At 40.8% G+C, this 9,547-nt stretch overlaps 1 protein-coding gene across 5 annotated transcripts in view; it reads right to left on the bottom strand.

Moving 5' to 3' along the window:
- LOC138013413 (protein FAN-like) overlaps positions 1-9,547 on the bottom strand; it is a 47,981-nt gene that overhangs the window by 6,091 nt on the left and 32,343 nt on the right. For all 5 annotated transcript variants that reach the window (XM_068813881.1, XM_068813754.1, XM_068813938.1 and 2 more), the window contains 8 exons: positions 8,805-8,863; positions 6,489-6,556; positions 6,353-6,420; positions 4,642-4,703; positions 4,045-4,106; positions 3,014-3,070; positions 2,794-2,817; positions 1,256-1,313 (listed from right to left, as the gene is read on the bottom strand). In XM_068813881.1, the coding sequence (XP_068669982.1) occupies positions 1,256-1,313; positions 2,794-2,817; positions 3,014-3,070; positions 4,045-4,106; positions 4,642-4,703; positions 6,353-6,420; positions 6,489-6,556; positions 8,805-8,863 (458 nt within the window). The remainder of the gene's footprint in view (positions 1-1,255; positions 1,314-2,793; positions 2,818-3,013; positions 3,071-4,044; positions 4,107-4,641; positions 4,704-6,352; positions 6,421-6,488; positions 6,557-8,804; positions 8,864-9,547) is intronic.

The raw sequence follows: 9,547 nt of genomic DNA, 5'->3' as shown, positions 1-9,547 counted from the left end.
GGACACGCGCGAAATGCACAACGAAGCCGCGAGCGGCGTCTCCTTTCGCATTAATGGGGAATTTCAGCAATAGGGAGTTTAAGAAACCACGACGGCTACGGCGACGAAAACGTCACTTCAAAATATAAGTTTGAGCTATTCTAAGTACTTCATGATTATTCCATCTTGTTTATATTATTCAATATGAGCGAAGTGTCCTATAACTGGATTGGTACGGACAGATTTGAAGTAAAGAGTGAGACTGAAAGATTTACTGTAGTTTGCCCACGTTGCCGTCAAAACCTTAAATTTGGTCATTTCACGTAGTAGTTTTGACGAGTACGGGAGAAAATTGTTCAAAAATGCGTGCCGCACGTGCAGCACGATCATTTTGGTTCTTTTAACCAATAATATTACTGCTTTTTGGCGTTGTCGTTGCCGTAGCCGTCGTCGTTTCTTAAACTAGGGAGCTTTAGCAACGACGACGGGAACGGCAACGAGAACGTCATGTAAAAACATAAATTCACGTTATTGCGATCACTTCGCGACTATTCCAAGCTTTTTAATATGACAAAGGTGTTTCAGTCCCTCAGGAATGAAACCGTTACGAGCGGCGCTTAATTTAGGGGAGAAAAATGAAAATTTATCTCTAGATGCTGACGTTCTCCATAACACCTCAAACTTGGTAATTTCACGTTGTTGCTTTGCTGACGACGGCAAAGAAAAATGAAAAACGCACGTGCAGGGCGTGCAAAGCTATTGTTTTTGTCCACTAAATATGCAACTTTGTGACGTTCTCCTTGCCCTCGCCGTTGTCGTTGCTAAAGCTCCCTACTCCCTAACGACAGCGGCGACGGCAACGAGAACGTCACAATTTTGCAGATTTAGTGGGTAAAAACAATAGCTTTGCACGCCCTGCACGTGCGTTTTTCACTTTTGTCCATTTCTTTGCCATGAAATAAATAGTCAAATTTGAGGTTCCATGAGGAACGTCAGCAGTTGAGGATAAATTTGCATTTTCTCCCCTAAATAAAGCGCCGTTCCGACCATTGTCATTTTTGAGGAATTACCACACCCTTGTTGTATTAAAAAGGTTGAAATAGACACGAAGTGACTACTATAACACGAATTTACATTTTGAGATGACGTTCTCGTTGCCATCGCCGTCGTCGTTGCTTAAGTTCCCTAATTTCGTGAAACAGGGAAGTGACTGAGTCGCCGAATACAAATAACTCTGCCGAAAGCATAAACAACGTAAGGTAAGGGATCAGCTTACCGTCCATCGTTCCGGTCACAACCAATGTGTTTGTAGGATCCAGATCCACTGAATTCACCTGCAAAACAGGCAAATCGAGAGCGACGATCGACAATCTTCAGTGACAGATTCGTTATAGATCGTAAGTAACAACTTCAACGAATAAAACCAATCAGGCGGATATCAGACAGAATTGGCACTCTGTTAGAGGCAAAATACCAACTCCTCACACAGCTCCACACGAATTAGGGGCTCCGATGCGACGGGTAAGGAAGAGGTCGATGTGAAGAAACTGTTTTCATCCAAACAACACTGAGAAGACTACAGCTGCTTCGAGAAAGATTGTCCAAAAGAAGGATAAAAGCTTACGTGACAATGCCGAAAGGCATTATGGTAAACTGCCAGTTTGAGTCAGCGAAAGCAATGGCAATGCTATCGAAAACGTCACTGAGAAATACATGCTCATGCTATGTTACTGACATTTAGATATGAGTGAGTTTCAAAATTTAGTCAAGTGAATAAGTAACAAAGGGTTAAGATTCACAGAGAAAGCATGATTATGACGACTTTAACCTTACTTATTTTGTCGTGTTTTGCAGAGAAAGTCGGAGAAATGTACCAAAAATGGTAGAGCACGTGCAGAGCTATCGTTTTTGCTAATAAACCCTTTGTTTTTGGACGTGTTTTGGTAGCGTGATGACAGGAGAGAGCTTCAACATAAGCTTGTGCGTACTGTCCATTCATCAACGCTATATCATAAGAACTTCTTCCTCCAAATAGCTCGCCCTCGTAGGTCTTCACTGGACGGTCGCGGTACACTCGATTCTGGGCGTTCACTAGAAGTAAAATTTATTTTATTGAATATGTCCCATACTGCCTTTCGGCATTGTCGCGAACGCTCTTACACTTCTTTTGGACAACCTTTCTCGAAACAGCTGTATGTACTTATTGACTGAGTGGGAGGGCCGGACGGGAAAATATTTGGCCCGAGGTCATGGTGGACAAAATTTACGGCTTATTCCGGCCCTGCTCGCGCTAATGTGTACGGCCCTCATACGGGAATTTTCCCAATAGTTTTACAATGAAAGTGTGCGCGGGGCCGTACGTACATAATAGGTGCGGTTACACGGGGCACTTTTACCGTGATAAATTGCCTTTTTACCACGGGAAACTGTATTTAGTAGTGTGACCGACGCTTCCCGAGGTAAATTTCCCGTGTTAAATATCCATGGATACGTCAAAAAGATCAGTGGAAGCGCCCATGACATTTAACGTGGGAAGTTGGAAGGGTGTTTTGATGCCCGAGGTACAAGAGCCAATCGCTATGCTGATGAAGTTGTGATTAAATTTCCCGCCAATGAATTGCGTGAGATTTCGTTTCACCTCGGTACTCTTCGTAACGTGTGACCCCTAGTTAACGCGGTATACTAAAACTCAAGTGTGAGGCACCGCGGGATAATTTACCATGGCATTTACCATGGTGAGTGTAACCGCACCTAATGTATTTCCTGACTGTATCACATTTTCCCAACAAGTTTTGTCTAAGAATCTAGTCTTACCTCAGTGTCGTGCTCAAGCTCTGCCTGGAAAGAATTAAGACATCATATTAAAATTCTAAACTGATGCAAAATAGAGTCTCGCGATTTGTTGGTTTATAGAGTTAGCTTCGCGAATCAAGCGAATCAATACCTGGCAATGATGTCGTATTGGCCGACAAAGATAAAATTGTCAGTGCATCCGGCATGAAGCATTGCCGAAAAGCCAAGAATTCAAACTTACCAGGATTTCTGGAGGAGTAGGTTTCCTGCCATCGGGCTCAGGAAAGAACTTCCATACCTTTTGAAAAACAAATCATACAAAACTGAGATGCTCGATGAACTCTATCGTCTTTTTTCACCGCATCTACTTTCGGCAAACAACGCAAAGGTCTATTTACAACCTATAGGAGGGTTAGCGCGCGGCTTTCGGAGCGAGAGTTCCCCGGTTCGATCCTCGGTGACTTAAACGTCTGTTTCGACTTTCCTCTGATCCATGTAGCTATAGCTTTAAATACCCGTAAAACGGAGCACTGACAGAGGGAGGGGTGTAAAGGGCGCACCGTCGGCTTCCATTGATACCAGCCTCGTAGCTGAAGGAACTATCGACGTTAAATAAAGTGGCTTTGCCTTTTTTTAACCTTTAATTTCATTGGATCGGTATCAGACACTGCTCTTGTGTTTGGGTTTAGAGTCTTTCTGAACCAATCTCGACTGCCGTTTTGAATGCGGCATTAACTACTAAGAGAGTAACCGTAACCGTCTGGCTTTTTGCGAAAAGGCACGCTACTGGTAGTGTTTTGGAATGGAATGACGAAGAGTTATTTCAGTAGTCCCGAGGTCTTCAAAGAAATCGCCTTTGAACGTTTAAGGAATAAATTGCTCCCCAATAGCCCTTTTCACGGGTAGTTTTTCTTATTTGCGTTAGAATGTAATATAACGTGGATGCGAGGCAATTTCGCGTTAAAACTACGAAATAACCCGAAATTGCCTCACATACATGCTAGATTATATTGTAATGCAAATGAGAAAAAATGACCATGAAACTTTTCTGGTGAAACCTGGGTAGCGATAGTCTCGTGTTTGAGAAGAGCTTAACTGGGAAAACAGTTTTACCAAAATGGTCTCCACGGGAAAAATCTCAACAGAAGGAAATATAGTTTTCATTTCGGCGTATGCTTTGACCCCAAACCGTATGACCCTATGACGCTTTTCTTGAAGACGGGCAAAATCATCGGCAGAGACAAGAATCTGAACGGGAAAAAGCACTTTTACCTTGACGGTGGAATCCCATGAAGCGGTCACCAAGATGCCATCATTCCAAGATAAACATGAAACTAAAATGACATTAAAAATCAGAGGGTGAATCCAGAGCTTGTTGAATTTTTCTGGAATTCACTTTTCTAGTTTATTTTCGATGCATTTTGTGTTTACATGCATTTTCTGGTAAAAGTTGCAGTTGATCAAACTTATACACCTTATTCCAAAATGGCCTCCATTTTAGAATTCTTTTGTTTTCATGCAAATTGACCCTTATTGCCTCGCTTTCAAACGTAAATTCAAAAGAATATTTAAACTTGAACGAGGCCATAAGGGCCAATTTGCATGGAAACAAAAGAATACTAAAATGGCGGCCATTTTGGAATAAGGTGTATGGATGGGCAGAGGTCCAAGAGAGCCTGGGAACGAGGTTGATTTAGACCAATAGCAAGCTGGAAGGGAAGCGCAAAAGGAGGAGAAGGAGTCCCGCGGGTTACGTGCAACGGGTAACGAACTGTTTTCAGTGCTGCGAAACAAATGTTTTTACCAATCAAACAAACGGAGAACACCTTACAACGTTCAGGCCAGATTAGGGACGTGAATAACACTTACTTGCATCATCATGACCCGACTTTGTGTCCACAACTCTACCATACTCAACAGAATATATATATCTGCATTGAAAAAGCAAAAAAATATTGGTCATTAGGTTTGATTGCGTAGCTAGAGGCGGGATTGTATTTCAGGATTCTTTACCTATTGAACGGTTTCATCACTATGATACGCGCCTTTGCCAGAGTATTACCAACAGCTTGCTCGCAAGAAGGAACTTAGACAATGCTACTAAATGATAGAAACCTCTCCTTAGATAGAGTCTACTCGCGGGGTCCATTGAAAGTGTACGTTTTCATAAAGATGTATTTCTTGGGGACTATTGTGGAACAGGAATGCACGAAAAAAGCCTTCTTTTGGGACTTGAACACCACAGCACTCTGTTCGTTCTGCTCCTGATAGCTGAATGAAGGGAAAAATAAAAATACGAGTTTCGTTGACTCCAAGGAGTATGCATTCTTGTGCGACTTGTTTGACGCGAAAATCGTATCTTTTCCACTCGCAGAAACGCCACATCTTGACGTCGTATCCAGACTATTAAGCACGTTCGTTCACAAGTTACCTGCGCAATAACCAAAATTAACCACTCCGTCTTTCGGAATACGCGTTCTTTGGAATACTTATTCCACTTATTCTGTTATTCCTAAACCGGAGAATGGAGAATGCCGGCGTTCTCAGGGAAAACTTGAGCCTTGTCGTACATCGAAAGGGCCACGAGTGCTTTTTCCCTTTCTAAGTTGCATTTCTGCGTGAAAAATCTCTTGACAGAGGCCAGAAAAGTTTTAAGTGTCGCGGGCAGCTGACCGAGATCGAAGGATTACAGGTTTTCCGCTTAGTACCTTTCACCTTTCTCCCTCTCTCTCTCGGCTGGAATTCGGGTGGGTTCTGCTTAAATCTCTTAAATCTGCGCGATTTCTCGCTAAAGAGTTTTCATCGCGAAACTGTCTAACGATAAGTAATTCTCTAAATAAATAACACCTAAGTACACGTTTCAAAGCAATCACGCGCTCGGACTCCCCGTTTTGAAATTTGTATAGGAAAGGAAAGGAAAGGAAAGGAAAGGAAAGGAACTTTGGGTGTGTTCGATTGACCGTATTCCGGAATAAGAATTAATACATGGAATATAAGGTAGAAATCCTTCGTTTTTACGGTGATTCACATAAAAACTGTCAAACATCCGCTAAAATACTATTTTAAACATATTTTTGTTGTCCTTGCTGCTTCGAAACGCGCCAAACATACCGTTTTAATCATCACTCCACGTATTCTTATTCCGGAATAGGGTCAATCGAACGCGCCCTTTAATTAAGTGTCTAGTCATTCTAGCGCTGGAGCACTAATTGGGGACACTGCAAACAGAAATTAACAATCAACACAAATAAAGTCAAATGTTTGTTTTTGAGGAGAGGGGAATACCCGGAGAAAAACCTCACGGTGCAGAATAAAGAACCAACAAACTCGAACCCACATGTGACGCCGGATCTGGGAATCGAACCAGGCCCACACTGGTGAGAGGCGAGTGCTCTCACCACTGCGCCATCACTGCACCCCTAAAGTATTCGTAGACGGGAGTGAATTTGCAACACCAAGCTGAAAGCGATGCTAATTATCCGTCGCTTAAAGAAAGCACCTTGTGCGTTACTCTTCCCGTTTCACGAATCCAAGCCTGCGACAAGTTAATTGTCCAGTCAGAGACTTTCAGCATACTCACATTTTGTTATCCCACGATCCAACAATGATAGTTTTTGAATCTGGCATAATAGCACAAGACGAGAGGGCCTGCAAAAAGAACATCAGAAAAATCAAGTACAGGAAAATGCAAAAACAATAAAAAAAATGCCACATACCATTGATGACAAGTTGATTCCTCTCAACTGTTTTTTGTTTTCTATTGAATACATCTTCAGTTGTGTATCTGCAAAAACAAAAACAAAATAGTACGTGTGATGCTTCCCTTTAGCAGCATATTTACATGAACAATAAATGAATAAGCTGGTCCAGTGAGGTCTTGCGCAGCTGCTTTTGAAAACGTTAATCCGATCTTTCGCACATCTACGGCATCATCAGGGATGATCTACGCCTTATAATGACGTATATTGACGAAAGTTAGGATTAAAGTTTTCAAAAGCAGCCGTCAAGGTCTCACTCGAACAGTTTATTCATTTTTCATTCGTCAAAAACGAAATAGATCTAAGAATGAATACAACACTCCTCTTAGGGTTAAAAATAAATGTCTGCGCTGTGCTGGTCAAGTGCAAAGCGACATGCATTTTTTACGATTGTGATATGCGCGACCGTCAACACATAGCAAGGAGTCAGGGGCCCGTTTCTCGAAAGTCCCAAGACGTAAGGGACCATTTTCGAGTGTAACCTGTATCTCAAGAACGGAGAGGATTTAAGTCGTCAAACTTCACAGTTGGTTTGCTTTTTGTTACCTTGAAAACACGTCAAAAGATCGGCTTTCCTAAACAAGCGGTTGGCAGGTTCACAAATGGCTTTTTGGGACTTTTGAGAAACGGACTCCAGGATGGTTTAGCGGTTATTATTAAAAACTGAACTACGGATATCAGGCCAAAATCGATGCTTCAGTGGAAGAGCTGTTGATCCTGGACTTTTAAATGAAAAAATTATTCTACTCGGGTTTTCTGGATATAAAATGATTATAACCACCTCGGATCACTTTATACCCAGTGCGTCCTCGTAGAATAATTGTTAATAGAGAGCTTTAGCACCGACGACGAGTACGACTACCAGTACTAGATTTGGAAGCAAGTTCTAAGGAGCATGCGCAAAGTTTCTAATCTCGTATTGCGGCCCGTTAACATATATATACGGTATTCATTGAAGTTTTGTGGTGAAAATAGGATATGGTCTCGGATTATTGACACCGTTACAAATGCTTTTCGGAACTGCAGCCAGTTCGCGCTCGCCATGAAGTAAACAAACGAAGGAAGGAAAACATTTCATTTTTTAACGACAACTGATTTTTTCAGCAGATTTATCCTAACAGAAACTCGATAGACTAATTATTAGCGGTTTGCTTTTATTTGCATTTGCTTTGGTAGGCGCAGTTTTATTTACAAAAAACCGAATAAAAAGTTGGAAAACCGACTTCTGATCGAAATTCGTTCGTGTGTAAGCTAAACTTACCTCTTTTACACGTTGTCATCAGCAAGCTAAGCAATATTAATCTCAATAGATGAAGTCTAAACTAATTATTTTTAAACTTGCTCTTGTAGCGCTTTCATAAACTTTTTTCTGAACGTGAAAGCGCCCGCTAAAGTATAAAAAAGGCGCCAAATTATTTTAGTACTCGTTGTTGATGTATGCTTAACCTTATTTTTTCAACAACGAGTACGACTAGGAGAACGAGCTAAACTCGTTCTCGTAGTCGTTCTCGTCGTCGCTGCTAAAACTCTCTAATTAACCGCACCTCCCACCTCTGTGACCCTCTGTGGGCTGATTTTTAGTCGATCTCAATTTGACTCTTCTCCGGATACTGCTCCGGTATTCCTCCCTCAGTCATCAAAATCGACTCTCAGTCAATTACATCTAACTGCGGGCGGATAACCTCCATAGGGATAACCTCTGGCATCCTTCCTTTTCATTGAGTTAAATGAATAAAGTTGCTTATTGTTATTATTATTATTATTATTATTATTATTATTATAATTATTATTGTTATTATTATTATTTTAATTATTATTGTTGTTGTTGTTATTATTATTATTATTATTATTATTATTATTATTGTTATAATTATTATTATTGTTGTTGTTATTATTATTATTATTATTTGTTATTATTATTATTATTATTATTATTATTATAGCATGTCTTCGTGTACAAACAGCTGGTTTTTCGTTTCCCGCGCTTTTCAGTGTAGAGCTAGTCAATGAAAGTCAAAGTCCGACCACTGTCACACAACTTATTTTCTATGTGGTAGGTGTTTCTGCGCTCGTAACTGAGGTGGGCGGCTGAACGATCTATGCGTGTCGGTTCGCGTCAGCATGATGTGAGACCTCCAGCCCATTAATCAAAGTCGGTTTTTGCGAATGAACCTGAGCTAAGTCCAAGCGCTAAATCCTTTTGACAAATTTGGCACTTGCGTAGCTACGTACTGTTTTGGCGTTCATATAAACTAAAATTTGCAATACATGTACCTTGGGAAACGGAAAAGACGTTCTTGCAATCCTTTGACAGTCTTACCGACGTAACAGTGCTGCAAAATGTCACACGAACAATGAATAAACCTCATAAATAGCATCTCACATAACAGGAAAGGGAAAAAGAAACTTTTTCCAGTCAAGTAGAAGAGGGAATGAGAGCAGAGTACATTGATATATATATATATACATAAATCATATCATACGTACATTACCGGAATAGACTCTACAGTTATACCGACGTTACTAAGTCTCGGAGTAGAATGACAGAGTACAGAACGGATTGTCTATGATGTAACAGTGGTATGCACAACATCACACTGGGAAAATCAGGACACAGAAAAAGAAGTCGAAAACTGAACAGTGGCGGTAGAAAACCAACATCGATGGTTCACTTAAACTATCTTTCTTAATTCTTTAAATCAGGTATTCCAAGTTTTCTTTAAGAAAATCGGATGTTATATTTTAATCATGAACGGGTTAACATGTCATGAGTTTCTTTCGATTATCATCAACTTACTTGCTAACTCGTTCCGGTCCCCCCGTACTCTGAAGCGAGAGACGGGGAAAGCTTGGGATCGAAGTTGCCAAACCTTGACGTTTTTCTAAAGTATTTTGCACAAAAGAACTAATCTATTCTTAAAAGACATTTTTCATTTAACTAGTTCTTCGATTTTCCAGCTAGCAGTTGCTATTTTGTTTGATATAATGTAAGCAACAACACCAAAATGTTGAAGGGA

The sequence above is a fragment of the Montipora foliosa genome, chromosome 1 (assembly GCF_036669935.1).
Source record: "Montipora foliosa isolate CH-2021 chromosome 1, ASM3666993v2, whole genome shotgun sequence".
Lineage (NCBI taxonomy): Eukaryota > Metazoa > Cnidaria > Anthozoa > Scleractinia > Acroporidae > Montipora > Montipora foliosa.
Note: the sequence above shows the minus strand (reverse complement) of the source record. Positions and strands in the feature narration are given on the sequence as shown.